The sequence below is a fragment of the Symphodus melops genome (genome assembly GCF_947650265.1).
Source record: "Symphodus melops genome assembly, chromosome: 13".
Lineage (NCBI taxonomy): Eukaryota > Metazoa > Chordata > Actinopteri > Labriformes > Labridae > Symphodus > Symphodus melops.
The window spans coordinates 23,741,380-23,761,468 of NC_136703.1; the positions used below are offsets into that span (position 1 = coordinate 23,741,380).

A 20,089-nucleotide genomic window follows, 5' to 3' on the forward strand; every position below is an offset into this window, starting at 1 on the left:
AAGAACAGAGAGTAGTGGACTGAGTGTTTGTGGTCAGAGCACCAGACTGTAACAGGACATTACACTATAAATCATACTGGGCTCTTACACCACACACACACACACACACACACACACACACACACACACACACACACACACACTCAACACTCCCACACACACCAAACAAGTGTTGCAGCATGCAATGAAATCCATTATCATTGCATGTGTCAAATATATTCTTATTAATTTTTCGTCATCCGACGACTATCTACTCTGACGTCCTACATTTCCCATAATTCAGCCAAACAGCATCTCTTCACTTTCCCTGTCAATCAGCCACTGATGGTCATTTCAATCATTGATTTCCTCCACGGTTATTGAATTAATCATTTCAAACTTTGAAGGGAGCAACCGAGTTCTTGTTGGATCAGGCTGGTTCAAGACCAAGAACCACGACACAAAACCAGCTGTCTGTTTTTTCCATCGAACTCTTCAGTAAAAAAACAACAACACTGTTCTTCTCTTACACAAACTGTTTCTGATTCAGCGCCTCGCACATAGTAAGCCCACTCATTATGGCAGCTCTAAATGAAGACTTTCTGTAAAAAGTTTGGGGGCCATTTCCAGTGATGATGTCACAAAATACATCAGGCCTCATCATTGGCCGAGGAGAACTTGGTGTGTTGCGGAGATGTTTGTGTTTTATCAGCACTTTTAAAGAAACCCGACTGACCCCTCCTTGTTTGACCTCTGTTCACCTCAGGGTCAGAGTTCAATTGACGCTTTAAATCAGCACAGAAACGAAAAAAAAAAAAAAAGAGAGAGAGAAGGAAAAAAAAAAGTAAGGTTTGGTGTAAATCAGGATCAGCTGAAACATCGTCACATGGAAAACTTTTATTTGTCAGCAGAGCGCGGCTCAGTTTCAGTGGGAGTTGACGTGAGTCAGCCGGGATGTGTGCGAGCATGTGGGGGTGTGATTGAGAGGATGGGCGGGGTTTGTGATGTGTGTGTGTGTGTGTGTGTTGTCTGAGTCTGTGTTCCCAGTAGACTGCTGTAGTAAACAGACTTAGACGATCTCGCGACCCTCACCGTCTGTCACATTCAATCCGTCCCCTCCGTTTTTACCCAGAGGATTCAGATTCACCGGACGGACTACAGACAGAACTGCATTCACGTTGGGACTAAAACTTTCACCACCTGCTGCGTATTGGATCTTGGAGATATTGATTACTTCTTCCACTGATGCTCGAGGCGCCTGTTACTGGGGAGAGGAGTTCTTCTTCTATGGTAAATCCAGTGCAAAGTCTTTTTCTTCTATGTCAGCGCTTCTTTAGAAGAATTTAGCCTGTGTGAAAGTTTTGATCTACTTTCTGAGGAAGGTTGAGAGTTTGGGGGGGGGTTTGTAAAAGACGTTGGAGTCTTATCTTTGGACTCTTGGAGTGAGCTGTCAATTTGTTATTCCTCCAGTGATGATGACACTTGTAAGATGCTCCGACAGACGGACAGGATGTGAACGTTTTGAGACTGACAGAAGAGTGAAAAAGAATAAATATTTGTTCTTGAGCCAGAACAAAAAAACACCCTTTTGATGTTGATCGTGTAACGTGCATAAAGTCCTGTCTCCTAATCTGATGACTTCACGTTTAATGTATCGATTATTCAATGTCAATCGATTCCAGTGTTAGGATAAGTGTTTATATCAGGGCTTCCTTTGGATAATAGTTAATGAGCCTGATATCCATGTGATATTATTAAACGATCAAGCCTGTTTTTTAGTGTGTTTACCTTTTAGAAACACATGAAATGAACATGATGAGCACGGCTGAAATGAGACTGAGGTTTAAAAGTGTTTTCCAACATATGCTGGTTTATTATCTCATTTAATTGTGAGGTCTATAAAACATCTGAAACGAGTGAAACACGTGTGAAAGTAAATGTTTTGGACAGATTTGAGACATTCATTGACGTGAATAGAAGGAGTCAGCTTGATGTAAAGCTGCTGTTGACACTGACATGGTCTGGGGGGGGGGTTGTGACTGTTTAAGAGAGGAGATCAGTAAACGTTGATAGTTCATTTATGAGCTGGGAGAAGAACAAGCTTTACATACAGCAACATGAAGACGTCCATGAAGAGACGTACACGCACTCATTCCTCAGTGTGATCGTCTTCCTGTGTGAGTAAGTGTCCATCCTGATGATAATGATGATCGTCATATCGGCTTGATGATTCAAACGGATACATCGGTCAAGCTGTAGATTACAAGCAAGCGTGTTGATGTGTACACACTCTTTATAAAGAGCAGGTTTAGGTTTACCACGAGTCATTTTACCTCTGCACATTATTCTCGAATTTAACAGTTTTTGTAAACAGCTTAAAAACAGTTCAAATCTCTCCAGATGTCGTGACATAGTAAACAATTACTGAATTAAACATTCAGTTTATTTTTCTAACTGCTGCAGCTTCAATCACACACTCCAACATGGACTAAGTGGCAGCTCCTATCCGAATCCTGTCAGGGTTTTTTTTTTTTCCCCCTCTGAGTGAGGCTGTGAAGGCAGCACACATCCACATGTGTGCACAGCAGCACTTCTCAGTACATTTTTCCTTGTATGTCTGCATATTTCACATCTGCTTCTCATATCATCTCACCGGTTGTACCCTCTGGCACCCACCAGCGTTCTGCTCTTTCCATATTCTTCTCTAATTTGAAGTGGTTTCCAAATAATCAACTTCCATGTCGTACTTGGAGCGCTCATTTCCAGTTGAACTTGGAATACCCAGCTCTTCTCTTTTTCTTTTTTTTTTTTTTCCTTTTTTTTTTTTCCTCTCACTTCCTCCTTTTTTGGTCTTGTGTTCACCGCCCTCCTGTCTGTCTATCTCTCTTTTTCTCCTGCCCTGGAGCTATGGATAGGGAGGCTGGTTGCGTCACAGTCCAGCCAACATAGCCTGAGACAGCAGTCGGTACACTTGACTTTGTTAGAGCAGCGAGAGGCCAGCTGCTGGTGAGTGGTTTCTCTTTTTTTGTTTTTTTCTTCATGTGCTGGTATTGACCATCTTGAGCTGAATGTTGTGGAGCCTGGCTGTCTTTAGGTCTAAGAGGATTTGGTGGCGTTTCTGTCCTGAAGAGGCCGCTTGAGCGTGTCGTTTCTTCCTCACTGACGACACTGTGACAGTGGCATGTGTCATTAGGGTGTCATGTAAACATTTGTGCTTCAGGGCTTTGGGGGCCGGTTTAGCTAAAGTATCTCGAACAACAATTAAAGAAAAACAAGCTTTTGCTTTTGATGGAAAATTCCTCCAAGTACAGTCTACAAAAAAAACCTGTTGCAGTTTTCAGGTTTGGATTCGGCTGAAAAAGCAAAATCAGTTTTTGAAATGAGGACGTTGAAGTGTTCTTGGGAAACCCTTTTGCTGCAAGTTGAAACATACCTTTGACTGGAATGCAAAGTTTACCTCACAGAATGGGAGCTGCAGTATTTCCTGTGAGCATGTTTGTTCCTGAGTTTGTCATTTTCTGGGGCAAACGCTCCGACCTGGAGCTGCCTGTGTGTTGTCAGAAGGACCTTTGGACACTATCTGACTTTACCTTTTTGATTATTTGCAAAGCACCAGGTTATACTGTATGTGATATTCTGACAGGGATAAAAACAGCCATGTTGTTGTCGAGGCGCAGTGCGGATAGCTGTTCACTGGTGAGTTAATGAAGATTTGACGTCAGCGCCTTTTTGATTTTGAAGATGAATTACAAGAGCAGGAAATGATTATTCAGCTCATCTTCTCTAACAACAATAAACACAAAAAAAAAATGACGTAAGACGGAAATAACCCAGATCGTTTCAATCTCTTCTTCAAAGAGTGTAATCTGGGAAAAAACCTCGCCATGAAGAGAAGGATGACATGTGGAAACTCTACGTCCACTTACACTGTAAAGTCATTCAACACTGAAGAAGAAAAAAAAAAAAGCAAATGAGTCACACAAACTGATCTGCAGTCTGATACACTTGATGTGATAAGGATCTGTATGGGGGCGATTAGCTTTGGGTAATACTGGGCTTTACCCTGGAAGCTGTTACCTGGGAAAGCTCTGATATGATAAGAAATAAATAACGACGTAGCTCAGATACCAATGTTGTTGTTTTTTTCCATATCTCCCTTATTCTTTGAGTCTGTTTTTCTTTGACATTTGGTGTGTTTAAATAGTTGTTAGTAATCTCTCATCTTGAAATGTCACTGATATTACTCAGAGACGGGTCCAACACGTGGCTGCTCCTCCTCCTCCTCTCTCGGCCATCAGATAAAAAACGAGCTCGCTCGCACGCACGCGTCGACGTGAAAGAAAAGATAAGAGCACACTATTGGCTGATGTTGAAGCAGCACATCGATGCGTCGCTAATGAGCCGATGAGCACGCTGACTTATTTTGAAGATGCAACAAAGGCAGATAATAAATAATTACTGAAAATGTTCACCTTTTCTTTGCTGCATGTTGGCGCCCTGCTAACAAAGCAGGATGCTAACATTTAGCCCAGGATTGTGTAGCTTCATTAGCTTAGCATTAGCATTAGCTTCACATATACAGTCAAAACCCTTTTCTGTGTTTTTGTTGGAAACTTGAAAACAAACATTCAGGGATGAAACCAACTCACTGACCGTTAATGACTTTGCTAACTTCTCCTTACATGTAGAAATATTAGCTTTTATCCGTTATCATGGTGAATGACATTATCGAGCTTCACATGCATAGCAACAAAGAGTGAAGGGGGCGGGGCTACGGCAGTAAGCATTAAGCTGTATGGACTTGTAAATGAAGTTGCAATGAGGAAAGTCATCCTTTTGAAGTTACATGTGTTCAAATGTCAAGTCTGTCTTCTGGGGATCATTATGTCCACCTGCTGTCATTGCGTTATATCCACTTGCACTAAATGGTCCTGAATGACATCATGGCCTGTTAAACACCTCTTTGTCCTACATTCGATGTCGATTAGTGAATGAATTCACCGCCGTCGCTCTTTGATGAGCGTTCTTAACATGTGCTTCCCTAACACGCGCACACACACGCACGCACACGCACACACGCACACACCTCCTGGGAGAACGAAACAGAACAAGTGCCTCTGTATGAGTAACTCCATATGTGTGTTAGGCTTCAGGTCTGCACCAGAGTGAAGTCAGTTAATAGGGAACAGGCAGGCAGTCTTGTTGCATAAGGTTCGCAGTAAAAAAGCTCCAACCTGGCTTTCCTCCGCCTCCCAGAGGACAGATGGCAGCAGAAGAAAGTTGTACACAGCGGCGGCCCTCTCCCCTGCCACTCCTCGACAGATGCATCGTGTATTTATTGAAAAATAAATCGGAGCCAGGTCAGGCCAACCACTGCTCTCCTCTTTGATCTCCTGCACGCTCTCTGCAGGTTTGCTTTCAGTCCCACCAACAGGGCACGGCTAATGGCCAATCTGTGTAATGTTTAGGAAAGCAGGCCCTATCCAGAGTACCCGAGGAGGCCTTTTGGGGTCGTGTGCAAATGCTCCCTGGAGGACAGTGAAAATTGGCTCTCAGAAAAAAGGTAGCAAAGAAAAGCCACATGTAGCAGAGTTTGACTTGTCTCGGTCTCTTGTCGGCACGACTTGAGGTAAAGCAGGATCCCTCGGCGGGCTTTTAACTCTTCTGCGGCACTCAATCATTCTTAATGCAGGAGAAGATATTGTCTTGCAGTCAAAGACTAAACGGTGCTTTATAACGGCATAGCTGTTTCCTAGAAGGCTGAGTTACTGTCCATGTCTGATGGAGAAGATTTGACCTCAGTCCTGGAAACTGAAACAACAAAAATACATTATTCTCAGAGTCCAGCCTTTTAAATTTCTTTCAGATATGAGGATATATTTTCTGCTCTGTTGGAGAGAAAGGACAGTGGACATACGGTGGAGAATGACGTGCAAGGAAAGAGCCACAGGGTCGCATTCTGACCCGGGTGACCCGCTTCGAGGGCGTCAGCCTCTGTACGTGGGGCGCACAAACAAACCACTCGTCCAACAGCCTAGATTTGGAAATGGTTTCTTTTCTCCCCTTCGATGTTTCATGGTATTGTCTTTGTGTTGAGAAACACCAATCGACGAATTAAAACCATTTTTCCGACCGAACAACTCGTCAATGAATCTTGATCTTCATAGGAGATGTGACAAGTTGTCGGTCTTTGCAGCCTTGTTGTGATTCCAAAAAATAAGCAATGGAAATATCTCTATTTGCATAGCACATGTAAAGGAACACCTGTGTTCATGTGCTCTCTGTACTCTGCACTGCGCTGTTGAAATGTATGCGCAGGTCAAAGGGTCAGTACAGGAGTGTGTTTGTCTCTCACAATGAGACAGTGCTTGTGTGTGTGTTTCTGTCGTAGACTATGAACCACTGATGATGTGTCCTCGTTGTCTGACTTTTTGGGTCGTCTTCGATCAGCTCGACGGTGCAGAACGAATGAGTTGCTCTGACCAAAGTCTGTCTGGATGTTTTGACAGCAGACGCACTATTTAAACAAGACCGTGCATGACTCTGCAGCTCAGTTTGCTGCTAGCTAGTGATTAGCATGAAGGCGTGTCTTTTAAGATGCACTTGAGTATTTTTTCTTCTCCCCAGAGTGTTTTTTTTTTTTTTGTGTCTGGAAGGAAAAACAAACTGGGTGTAAAGTTTGGATTGGGAGCTAGCGTTAGCCGTCTCCTGCTGCCTCTGTTGACTGATGAGGAGCCGCGCTAACGCTAACATAACTTCCAGCTCGGGAGACTGTTGCCAAATGATGACTTTCATGTTAGGACAGGAGCTTTTCTGTGGGAGTGGAATGAATTGATGGTTGGCCCCTGTAATTAAACACAGTGTAGCTGGATGTACACCACAGTCTGAATGCAAAAAGGCTTTTCTCTTTAGAGGGACGTTTGGCCTGAACAAAACAGTTTGAGCTCCATTGAGCCAAACGGTTTTCTCCATTGTGCCCAGTATAGCGCATTAGCTCAGCTGTTGTGCTTTGTGTTGATTCAGGTTGGCTTTGATTCCATGTTTTCTATAGTTTGTGTGTTTGTGTGTGTGTGGAGATTGATAATGGCTGCCCAGAACAATGACAAGGGAGTTCAGTTTGCTCTTTGGGTGTGGGAACCATGGCAACCAACAGCTGCGCGTTTGTGATTACGTGCGTTAGCTTAGCGCAGCGCGTGTTCGGGATCTCCAGTTTTCCCCAACATGTCAATAAAAGATATTCCCTCGTGTTGCTTCTATTTTCCTGCACGTCCACTTTTCCTCGTGAAGCAGGCGTCACACACCACACACACGCTCTCAGTCCCGACACATGCACACACACACACTTCATCAGTAAACACAACAAACGCATTAGCAAACCTCGAGGAGGAGCGGCGTTCCTACTGAACACTCCATCAGGTCGTCTCTGTCGCGTTGACATCGTTCGGGCTGTTCACTAAAAGAAATAACCAACAGGCCACTTCAGTTATTTCCTCTGCTCCAACAGTTGTATTTAAAACACAAAATGCAGAAAATATATCTACAACTTCATAGCACGCACTGACAGATCCTTTTCTTTTGTCAAATGATACGATACACGTGCGAGTCTTCATTTTTTACGTGAAACAATAAAGCGTAGTATTGATAAGCAGTATCGGTATTAACACCTCCTCTTAGCGATTCCTGTCACAGAGTTCATTCCTCATTTTGAATAAAGCACATTTTATGTTTTGTAAAGGCATGAATGAACATTTCTGTCGTATTTGCACTGTCAGGCTCTGCAGACTCGGTGTTGATTAGCTTCAAGAAGATGACGTGCGCACGTTTGAGAAAGCAGCAGATAGGAATGTTGAGTGACCTTACAGAGTGGCATGTGAGGGGGACAAACAAAATACAATTCAAGTCCTGTGTTGAACTCAAAAACATTGTTTTTTAAGAACGCTTCCAAAAAAGCATGAATCTTACCTTTGGGAGGTTTTCAGCAGAAAAGGGCAAAAAAGGTCAGAAAAACATCCCTCTGTAAAATCACAGACCCTGAGTGAAGTGTGTTTTTACAGACCAGTTAAACAAACAGAGCGGTGCCTCTTTCCACTGAAACTATCACCTTCTGTGTCAATTTAAGGAGAGGTGTATTTTATTTTGAACGTATCAACACCGCAAAGTCTCAGGTCGGGCAAAATATCCCTAAAAGTCACCTTCACCTGGAAAGTCCAGACAAACATCTTATTTATTATTTATACTTATTTTTTATATTTAAAAAAAAAATGGGTTTTACTTCTTTTTAGGAACTAAAAGAAAAAAATCTTCCAACGGGTCAAAAAAAAATACATACCGAAGAGTCGATAAAAATGCAAATAATTTAGACCCTCAGGATTATGATTATGATTTGTTTACATGCTGTTAAACTTTGTCAAGTTTTAGTGACCAAACAAAGAAAATCCCGTTATTTCTCTGACGACACACAATGTGACAACTGGCTGTGAAAGAAACTATAGCCTGCAGCACACATGCCCTTTTTTTCACCACTGCTGTTCTGACCTCATGCAAACACACACACACACACACACACACACACACACACACACACACACACACACACACACATACACACACACAGAGAGAGATGCACAGACGCACATAGGGATGCATGCTGTTGCGTAAAGTCGAGGTGTGCTCTGGCAGGACAAGCTGTAACCCGGGAGAGTTCTGGGAGGGGGGGGGGGTAGTAAACTGACAGGAAGTCCTTGCCAGTGAAGTTTTGGATTTTCAAAACTATCAACGTTATCATTCAATTCTTGTCAGTGCAAAGCTCATTACTGAGCAGATTGTCTGTCAGCTCTTTGTGATGGATGAGCCTTGTATCACACAGTCAGATCTGTAATCTGGATTTTGAATTTATCGTCAGCCTTTCCCTCGATGCGTCACATAATTCCATACACCGACAAAGACTGATTACCCACCGATTTTCCAGCCTGCAAAGATGTGGCAAGCTGTCGAAGACTGATTTAAAACTGTCCTCAGGAGCCAGAATTGTGATGGTGGTGAAGACGCGCCTGCCAAATTGAGCTGCGAGCCTGTTAACTCCAAAACCACAAAACTCCATCCTTAATTCTAAATCATGTTGAAGACATTCAACTCCAACGCCATCTCAAGCGTTCCAAGCTTTAATGTCTTTAGCATCGGCTGTGCTCCGTAAAGCCGTGTGTTTGGACCAAAGCAGATCAAGCTCTTAGTTAGTGTCGGTGGCTGCTGTAACCTGTGCCGGAGCGTCTTCAGATGTAGCGTGCCAGTGTTTGCAGGATTAAGCGTTAAGGTAATAATCCTGATTCACCTCAGAAGACTCCAGTCATCTTCCTCCGAACAAGAGCGGCTTTATTACAGCTGTGAGACGAGCATGCTGCTCATCGATGACGCAGCCTTGAGGTGGGCTCGCCGGTGTTTGTAAGTCCATGCGTGTGTGTGCGTGCGTGTGCGTGCATGTGTGTGTGTGTGGAGCAGGGCAAGAAATGAACTTTTTTATCCACCAGCCACAGTGACTGATGGATGAAAAATTCTAATTCTGAATACTTTCGAGGCCTCCATTTTTCATTCAATGACCTCTTTGGTTTTTTACCTTCCGTTGATGGTTGTGGTTTCTCTCTTGGAGGGCGACTGTGTTTCACCCCTGACAGATAACGCCACATTTTGTCCTTTAAAATTTACCGCTGTTTACCAATCCACAAATTATTTCTTATTCTAGCGTCTGCAACAATTTTGGTGGCAGCACGGGCGCATCACTACCCCTTGTGGCCAGCAGGTGCATAACTCAATTGAATCCGCCAGACTGGCGTGCGGGCTGATCATAGTTAACTGCAAATCAAAAAGGAAAAAAGAAAAAAAAAAGGCTTTTGGCCGGTGGTGGCGGCGGGTGTTAATTTCCTGCCCTGGTGTGGAGGAGTGTTGGCGTGTTTGCAGGATGTGTGGAAACAAGGGTGCATAAGCATGTGGCACGTGGCAATGGATGTGATAAACCCAAGACGAGGGGCCACTGGAGTGTGAGCTCAGCTGTTCTGCAGGGTGTGTTTGTGTGTGTTTCATCTATAGTCACTCGTGTTATCCCCCCCCCCCCCCCCCCCCCCGGACCTCCCGACTAATCCAGGGAGCTGTGAGCGTAGGCATGCAGGGGGGGGGACACACGCTCACATGACACATGTTGTCTCGGACACATCCATTCACTCGCCGCCCCGAGGCACGCATGGCCGCCCTCCCGTCAGCTGTTTGGCTCAGTCGCTCCCTCCTCTGTGTTGTCTCAGGAAAACTGATCCACATCCTGGATAAAGAAAGTCAGGTCTTACTCTTATCCGAGTATCAATCATGCGTCTTATTGATAGGAATGTTGAGTATTGCAAAAATCCCTGTTGCACATATCCTGAGCTTGAAGGTGGTTTTATTTGAGCTGTATTTCACCGGGTGTCTGTCAAGAATGTGAGATTAAAAGTTTTTCTTCTGGATGTTTTTTTTTAGTCCATCTCTACTTTTTCCCATGATGCGATATTTTCAACAGCTTTATTCGCAGCAGGAATGTGAACACCGCGACTCAAACCTCTCTGAACTGTTGTCGCTCACCTCCTGGAGAACATAGCACCTCCGTGTGATTCTTCAGAGAAGAAGAAGAAGCGGGCGATGACGTGAAGCTCTCTGTCCGTGCGGCGTGCTCGCGTGGTCGTCTCTGTGACTCAGTCGGGAGGCGAGACTCTTCCGTCCGCTCAACACGCAGCTTTCTCACACGTCATCGACTGCAGTGATTGAGAAATGGATTGTTTCACAGTGTTCTCATTATTCAGAGTCATCACACACACACGCACACACACACACACACACACACACACACACACACACACAGAGCACAAGACTGAACAGGACCAAAGAACTCGTATTTCTTTAAAACTCATCACATTTGATCATGATGGAGGAATTCTGCGAGTGGTGTAACTCGGCAGTACTTGGGAAGTGACCTGGCTCCTCTCCAGCTTCGATATTATGGTCCACACCGGGACTTGAACCGGCAACCCTTTGGTTCCAAAGTCCAGTCCCCCAATTAATACCCACTGATGGGCAGTATATCAAACCAGCTCTTATACTGATCAGGCGCTTCTTTTTTCACTGATATACGGACGCTATGATTGTAAACGCTCCGACAGCTGAAGGGAAACTTTGTCTATTCATAAAAGCTTTATCGTGCTTCATGTCAGGAAGAAGCCCTCTCTCATTCTACATAAGCTTCTTTTTCTTTTTTTGATAAATATTTTCTACAATGTTGTACTCTGCAGATTAGTCTTTGATTTCAATCAGTGTTTATCACCCAGGAATCTTCTCACAGCTTCATGTCTCACTTTGTTTTCCTGTGCCACCCTGCTCCCAGATTTCAGCACTGATTGAATTAGATCTATTAGATTACGAGATGTATTGTTTGATTGAGTCGTGCCTGTCATGTCATTCTCACTTAACGAGTCCATTGTCTTCCCCTCTCTCCGTCTCTTTCTATTTTAAACCTCCCCGGTCACCCGGTCGGAGGGGGGGGGGCTCACTCTGGGTACGCTGATCCTCGGTGTATGTGCGGAAGGGAGGAGCGGCTGCTGTTGGTGGCAGAGGGCAGAGAAGACAGACAGCGAGAGGAAAAGGAGGAGAAGAGCCAGGCAGCGGGGTTATTTAATCTCCTCAGGAGCGTCAGATGGCTTTGACGGAGCGCAGGCACCAATTAGCTCGCAAGATTAGGGGGGCTTTGTACTTCTGAAAAGCTTCTGGATGGACCTGGGTTTTTTTTCCCCTTCCTGTCTTGGGTTTATATCTTCACTGGGACTCCTCACCCTTCCTTAACCCTCTCCCTCCCTCCTTTCCTCCCTCCTTCTGTCCCTCTGTCCAGCCCTGCAAACAACCCTTTTCAAATCTGTGATTATACCTGGCTAGACATTGAGAGGAGTGGATTAATAAGGCAGAACGTTAGCCTAGCACGTCGCAGGGTGAGCGAGCGACCGGCCGAGGGGGCCACTTGGATGTTTATTGGGGGTCCTGGGTGCCTGCTGTCATGGAAACGGAGCTGGGTTGCAGGAGTGGGAGAGACTCCTGCTCCAGCCTGCGGAATATGACGGTAGAGTACCAAAGAGACGACTTTTATTTTTAGCTCAAACATGTGACATATGCATGTAGATCCAGAAAAGGAGTTTTCTCCGGGGATGGCGTCGACTTCTTGCATATCTGCAAGTTGTTGTGTTTACATTCCCGAGCTTATGCTCCAACCCCCCCTGTGGAGAACCCATATTTACTCACATGCACAGGCACACTGCTCCTCCTGAGCACATGGAAACAATGACAGGAAGTACATTAGCCGGACCTCCATTGTATCTCCCCAAACGTCCTCGCTTCCTGAGCCGACAGAGGGTGGAGCGAGGTGCGGCGGAAGGGCCCTCTGGTGCCACCCGGCCCCATGGTGAGGCGAGGGAGGGAGCAGAAGGGTGAGCGATGGGGGGGTCGGATCTGTCTGGTTTGTAATCCTGCAGCCTTCTGCCGCCTGTCGCCTGGGCTGCAGCGCTTTCAGAGCTCGGCGGTCTGGAAGTTTCTGACCCTGTAGTCTGTTTGGTTGCATCATTTCCTTTTGGTAAGAATTTAGATTATGCTGAGGGTAAGCTGGTCTCCGGTCAGCACACGAGGTGAAAAACCAACTTTAAGTCAATTAGCTGTCCTCCCACTGAGGAGGACAGATGGTGCAGACGTGGGAGTCATCAAACCTCAGGAATGACTCTGTGGTGGTTTAATGACGGCACAAACAATAGAGGCAGGGAGCTGTTTATTCTGAATGTGTGGGACTGCTTTGCCTCTTTTATTTGGCCCTGCCGTTTCAAATGGTTCTTTAATTTAAGGCAGGGACGGAGTTTCGAGCTGGGCTGATACGGATCACACTGCTGGAAAAGCTACATTTTTCCCTTTTTGCATCTTAGCTTCTGTTTTTAAGGAAGCAACGGAGAAGTGAGAACTTCCAAGGAGAGATTTGAACGTTTGTCACTCTGCACTCCTGAACTTTTTCAAACATTTCAGGACAAGTCGTCCTCCGTTTGGTCTTCACAGATGGTCGAGGAAGGTTAGTGTTTCCCTCCGTGTCGATGCTACGTGAGTGGAAACAGATGACGTGTTGTTGTCACGTGCACGTGATCGCAGCACTCACAGGATGTGTTTGTACCATCGCCCACGATGACGCTCGCTCGCTCGTGGGGAGTTTTCCTGCCGCGTTCTCACATCCGCTCATCCTGACTTCTTTCAGACACTTCAGAGGAGAGCGGGCAGGAAGACTTCCGGGTTAAACGGGGATGAAAAACGTGGCTGATTGTGCTCAGCTCATGTCATGAAATATTCATGAGCTTTGTGCATGTGTGTGTCAGGATGCCTTTACAGTAAGAAGCAAAATACAAAGAGTTGTTATGACGCCAGAATCTTCACCTTCAGTACTTATAACTGTATGACTGATGTTCCTTCAGTAAACCTGAGCAGCTTTACTTGGTTATTTTCACGTTTTCAAAGACAGAAATATTTTAAGATAACGACGGCTGGAATGGAATAAATTTTGTTTGTGTTCAGAAACGTGGAGTCCTCTCCTCTGCTGCCTCCTTCTTCTGCTCTGCGTCTGTACGAGACGTCAGCGTCACTCCTGCGTCTTTACGAGCTGCGGGACAAACACTCGTATTTAAAGAGCCTTTTAAAACATGTTTCATAAAGTTGAATAATTCCTTTTAAAGTCTCATCTGAACAGGATCAGGAGCAAAAGCCCGACAGCTCCAGATTTTCATCCTTCTGTTTCCTCTCTCAGGTGTGCCACCACCCGGACTGCCAAGACCTGAACAGCAAAAGCCCCCTCCACCTGTGTGAGTCATGTGACTCACGCTTCCATTCAGAGAACACAGACAACATGCACTTTGACCGGCACCCCCGATTTGACTTACAACCTCAAGGTATTTCACTTCCTCCCCCTCTCTCTCTCTCTCTCTCTCTCTCTCTCTCTCTCTCTCTCTCTTTCTGTGTGTGTGAGACACTCGACTCACAAAAATGTGTGTGGCCATTTTTGCAGTTTCACTTTTGGAGTGAGCGAGGTCGGAGAGATGTTGGCGTTCTGAATCCGATTACAAAACTCTGATTGTCTCCGATATCTCGAAGTGGGAAGAAAAGCCTCCCTCAGTCGAAACACGATTTACAAAACCCGTCTCAGCTGCTTCATAAATCCTCCATGTGCCATCGGCCTTCAGCCCAAATCAGAGTGAATCAACTCAATGACAGCAGCGTTCGTGGTATCATCACAAAGTGTGGATGATCTGCAGACCTCGTTTCTAACATGTGGATGATGAAACCATCCAGAGCAGACGATTGACTCCTAACGTGCATGTCATCAATCAGTGGCTTGTTTTTACACCGAGGAAACTTGGAATTGTAGTTCTGGAGTTGCACGGAGACTCTTTGTCTGATGTTTCTGAAAGTAGTTCAGGACGTTAATTTGAACTGATTCATTGAAATCCGTTTAAATCCAGTTTTAGCTCATCGTAATCGGGTGAATGCAGTTGAAATAAACAAAAAGCATCTTCCTGGCTGCGTTAATGTGGCGGAGCCTCCCGTTGAACTCTTCCCTGAACGTTTACCTTCTGTGTTTTTGTCACCTTTAGCCTCCATCCTGGCTCGAAACGTGTCCACCCGCTCCTGTCCCCCGCGCACCAGCCCGCCCTCCGACCTGGAGGAAGAGGATGAGGGGAGCAACGACCACGGGTGGGTAACCTCCTCTCTGACTTCATGAAGCCGCGCCTGTCCGTTAGAGCTCTTCGCTTGTTGAGCCATGAGCCGCACATTGATAGCGGTAGAAGTAGCTTTAAAAAGCAGGCTGTTTCTCACGTGTAGTGTCTGATGTGTGTGTAAATGTTTTAGGGAGCGTAAATCAGGGGGGATGAAGTTGGTGAAGAAGAAGCCACGGAGACGACACACTGACGTAAGTAATCGAGACTCTGCTCATCTCTGCTCTTACATGGAAAAGAATGTTTTGCACAAATGTGTATAAAGCAGACGTGTGTGTGTGTGTGTGTGTGTGTGTGTGTGTGTGTGTGTGTGTGTGTGTGTGTGTGTGTGTGTGTGTGTGTGTGTGTGTGTGTGTGTGTGTGTGTGTGTGTGTGTGTGTGTGTGTGTGTGTGTGTGTGTGTGTGTGTGTGTGTGTGTGTGTGTGTGTGTGTGTGTGTGTGTGTGTGTGTGTGTGTGTGTGTGTGTGACTGCAGCAACCTTCATTCAAACATAATGCTATCTACCAGACGGCTCAGTGTCGTTCGAAGGAGCCTCCACCTGTGTAAACTCACTGTGGGTCTTATTTCCCCCCCCCCCTATAGGACCCCAGCAAGGAGTGCTTCAGCCTCAAGTTTGATCTCAACGTGGACATAAACACAGAGATAGTACCTGCCATGAAAAAGAAAACACTGAGGTAAGAGAGGAGCGGAAGGAGCAGCCATGAAAGACTGTAGTGCAGGATCTAAAGAGTCACCGTGTGTGTGTGTGTGTGTGTGTGTGACTAGAGAGGTGCTGGGCCCGGTGTTCGAGAGGAACGGCATCGAGCTGTCACGGGTCGACTTGTTCCTGGATCAGTCCAACACGCCGCTGTCCCTCAATTTCGAGGCGTACCGTTTCGGAGGACACTACCTCAAAGTCAAAGGTAAGAAGACTCCGCCTCTTCTGTCTGCGTCATGAGTCACACCCAGCACAGTGAAACGTCATCAAATATGAAGGGATACCAACGAGTGCTTGGCCTGAGTTAAAACGACAGACTGACGACTGCTCAGAAGTGACTAACATAAATCAAAGGTCAATCAGAGGTCATGTTTGGCTTCCTGTTTCAAGGCGTGATATTGAATCATTCTGAATGTCTGACGACGTGATGACGGCGCTGTCGATCTATTTTAAACAATCCCTCAACGTGAAGCCATTTACATGTCGCTGTCAATATTTAGCTTCCGTCGTGCTGAATGCCTGAATAGTGTTCAGGTGCAGCCGCAGCACTTTGGATTAACAACCAGACGTACAGTTTAAACAGGCTGTGTGAGGGAGTGTCAGCACACAAGCGTCTTTGATCACCATGAGCGTCGCCTCATTGTCTCGTGATTTCGCTGACGTGATGTGGCGTTAGACGTCCTGATCTTCTTATCAGCGATCGACTAACGATGGCTTCCTCTCACGCCTCCCGTGTCTCCGAGCCGGGGGAGGGGAAACGGAGTTATCGGAAACCGCAAGTGAAACTGAAACAGGTGCCGTTCAGATTGAGTCACTCTGCCTGCTTTTTTTTTTTCCTCCTCCCATGATGCTTCAGTGGAAGTTGGTGAGCGGAGCCTCCTCTCTGCCATCACTGCGATTATGTTTCTGGATCAAAGGGCCATTCAGAGGCCCTCCATAAAAGAGATCCTGTGTCGTGACTAATCACTATTCTCCTGAACGTGTCACCCTCCAAACTCGCCCCTCCTGACCGCAGTCTGGAGTTTCACGCAGCCTGAACCAGACTGAGGTTAAAGGGAAACAGTCCACACCTGTTTACCCACAGGGGGGACAATTACAATTATAACAGCATTTCTTTGTGTCAATAAGAGATTGCATGATTCATAATGACGTTGGTTCAAGTCACATGGACTCACCAACTCCTCTTATCTCCCATCCACAGAGCATTTTAGCCTCTTTCAGCTTTTTTTTTTTTTTTTAACATTCTGATGTTGTATGTTTTGTCTCGGTCTCGGTTTTGTGCAGAAGGTATATTTTCTTGATGAGCAAATAAAAATCAAATGTCTGTTTGAGTTTGAACTTAAATGTTGAAATCGTGTCCTTTGTGGTCACGGCTTGTGTCCTTCACCCTCCCCGAAATAATTCAAGTTTGTTAAAGGAGTGATCTGAAAGACAACGCTTTGACTCAAATCAAAAACAAAACAAGATTGAAGTTGAACTTTTGCTTTTTTCAAAAGTTTGACAACAGTAGCCTCCTCTGGATTAAAAAGGATGAGAGGAAAGGTTTCATTCTTTTTTTCTTTTTTTTTTATCTCCGTGCAGCACGAGCAGGAGACGAGCTGAAGGTGGAGCAGGGTGTGAAGGACATGCGGTCTCTCAGTCTGCCCAACATGAAGCCGTCAGCGGGTCAGAGCCCCTACATCCTGAACCCCGGCACCGAGAAGGTGGAGCACGGATCGCTGGGACGCAAAGAAAGCATCGATCTGCTGGTGAGCACGTTTACAGTCATTACATTTCACATGACGCTCCGGCTCAGACTCATCAAACCAAAACACATCAGCCCTGTATAAACCAACCACACACACACAGACACACACACACACAGACACACCCAGTGACTCGCACAGCTCTGACACACCTTTTTCTCTTTTCCATAACCTCACCTCCTCTTCCTTCACTCCCATGAGGCCTTGTGCAAAGTATTGTATCTCACCATAATCCCATCATGAGCTCATTGTTTTGCATCACCTTTGTCTGCCCAGTGGAACCCTGGGAATGTATTTTTGGATTTCCTTCATCGTGTGCTGCCTGTGTGTGTGTGCGTGTGTGTGTGTGCACGTTCATGGCCGTGCATGCCAGCCTGCTCCGTGCTGCAGACTGCTCCCCTGAATCTCATGTGATGATGAGTTCCATCAGGAACACTGTGTGCCACTTCAGCACTTCCTGCAGCCACAGGAAGTGTTTTTATATTCCTGCTGAAAGATGTGGAGAGGCCGACTGCAGGGACCCGATCCACTTGGCTGCCAAACAGTCAGAAATAGAGCAGACGGTCATCGGGTTCATGTTGTGGCATACAAAGACCGAGTTTAAATCCCTCCATTAGCTCTTAACGATGATTATTCAGACACGCCGACAAGCTAGTTTTATCCAAGATTCTTTAAATACGCTACTAAATTGGTAACAGCTAGATATTTATTGCCATGCCCTCCTTGGTTACTGCTACCTTTCGTCACTCTACAGAAATAATTAGTGCAGAATTACTCCAGAATTTTGACAATAGAGCAAAAACTGGCTTCTCTTCTCTGGCTTCAAGAAAATCACGAGTGTTAGCCGTTTTTGTCTCTTGTGGCTACAAACAAAACTTTTTGATGGTTCAGAGTGACTGAATATAAAATAGAACTTTTAAAAAGTAGTTAAAGATGCAGCTAAGGGCTTTATTTACATATGCACTGTTGGATTAAGGCTGCGGCTAATGCTACATGTACAAAGCTAACAATCAAAGGAAATACAGGCGTAGCATTGCTTTCTTATCGGCCACATTAAAGCTTCTTTCATTCAAGAACAATCCCCCCCCTCTTGATTACACTCTTGTGTGTGAAAATGAACGAGACACCGTGTTCACCTTGCACCACCTGCCACAGTCTGAGCTGTGGTTTTTGTTCAACACATCATTATGTCTGAACTCTTGTTATTGTAACTTGTGCATTTTATTGTGAAATGTCGAAGTGTAGCTCAGCTTGGAATCATCACGTGGCTTTGAGTTGGATGAGTTTGCACTTTTACGGCTTTGAAGGAGATGCAAGACGATGCGTCTTGGTTTTGGGGGGGGGGGCGGCAGATGGCCGAGCGGGTGCAGTCGGAGGCTGTAGTCCACCACGTGGGGTTCAAGTCTGACCTGTGACTCCTCTCCTGCATGTCATTCCTCTTTCTCTACTCTGTCCATCGTCCTATCAAGTTAGGACAAAAAAAACCCCGAAACAAAAGAAGCTGAATTGTCTTTTCTTGAGTAAAAATTCCAGCATTACAGGTTTGAGTGTTCGCTCATCTGTCTCCTCTCTCTCTTTTCATTTGGAGAACTCACAAAACAAAAACAGTAATACGCTTACAATAACATGCGTGTTTGTACTCGATGCTGTCTCGTGTCTTATGAGAGTTAGCTCATGAGTTAGCAGACTCCCTGAAACGTGTCCTCGGTTGTTTAAACCCCCCTGAGGCAGAGGTGAGGATCCTCCTGCAGGTGACTTGGATTGGATGCGTACGTGCACACATGGTAAACAGACTACTGCTGATGTCATCAATGCTCTGGGCAGGAAGAGAGAGGGAGAGAGAGAGGGAGAGGGCGTGCGAGACGTCATCAGTGTTAGTCATCAGGCAGGGACGTAAACAGAGGACGGTTGCTATGGAGAGCAGAGTTTTAGTCGCACACTATCTGACCTACTGTGGCTGAAATGTTAACCTTTATTGTGTTTGTGCAATAACACAACCAACACTGTGAGTTTTACCAAAGCACTTCTCTGGAGCCACGCCGCAGGTAGTGACATGTCCGTTTTATTGGCTGTGAATGTCAGTGATCATGTCATTTAGCTGTCAGGCCTCTGGGGGGCAGTAATGGAGCATGTTGGCTATCTGGTCAACTATAATGAGCCTCTGTCAGCTTTGTTCTTTCTGCTGCACTCCAGTGTACAGAAGCTTTTTCTGTAGAGCTAAAGCAGTCAGATATGTGATGGATATCATGTTTGAGCTTCTCTCTGTTTCTCTGTGCTCACCGTGGAGCATCAGATGTTCATGCAAGCTGCCATCTTACAGGAGCATGCAACTTAAACTAAACTTAAAAGTGCACATGATATCTTCAAGTGACTGTCTAGTTCACATCTGTCATGTTTTTTTTTTGTTTTGTTGTTTTTTAGAAATAGCCCTCGAAGACTCGAGTGTTGAAAAATTATCCTGATGCTGTTGTGCAAAATCCTGCAGTTTGTCGAGTGTCCACTTGGGGCTGTCTGCAAAAGCACCAGAAGTCACGTACACATCCCATTTAAAAATATATATATATATATATTCACAGCATAACAGTTTGTCTGTAGGCTTCAAGCCGCCTTAGCTCCAGCTCTCAGCATGTCGTCAGGTAGACTTTGACAGCTGTATGAACACAAACAGCCATCCACTACATCCATAGAAATCATTATATAACCAGTTAAATATTTATTTTTTTCAAGGGTAACCTGGCCTATGGATTTGTTTAGAAACTCATCGCAGAGTGAACACTGTTAAAATGATCACGAGCTGCAGCTGGACACTCCTCCTCCTCCCTCAGTCTTTGTGACTTTGTGACTCCTAAATCGCTTCAGTCTTGGAC

The 20,089-nt window shown here is 45.4% G+C and overlaps 1 protein-coding gene across 3 annotated transcripts in view; it reads left to right on the forward strand.

Annotated features, from left to right (window-relative positions):
- Nucleotides 1–20,089, forward strand: part of plekhg5b (pleckstrin homology domain containing, family G (with RhoGef domain) member 5b) — a gene marked incomplete at its 3' end in the record, with an annotated part of 60,616 nt that overhangs the window by 24,702 nt on the left and 15,825 nt on the right. For 2 of the 3 annotated variants that reach the window (XM_079359777.1, XM_079359778.1), the window contains exons 3-8: nt 13,814–13,955; nt 14,658–14,757; nt 14,914–14,974; nt 15,363–15,454; nt 15,546–15,682; nt 17,059–17,225. In XM_079359777.1, the coding sequence (XP_079215903.1) occupies nt 13,814–13,955; nt 14,658–14,757; nt 14,914–14,974; nt 15,363–15,454; nt 15,546–15,682; nt 17,059–17,225 (699 nt within the window). Of the gene's footprint in view, nt 1–1,200; nt 1,270–13,813; nt 13,956–14,657; nt 14,758–14,913; nt 14,975–15,362; nt 15,455–15,545; nt 15,683–17,058; nt 17,226–20,089 lie in introns of those variants that run through there. The other variant, XM_079359779.1, reaches the window with a different exon arrangement.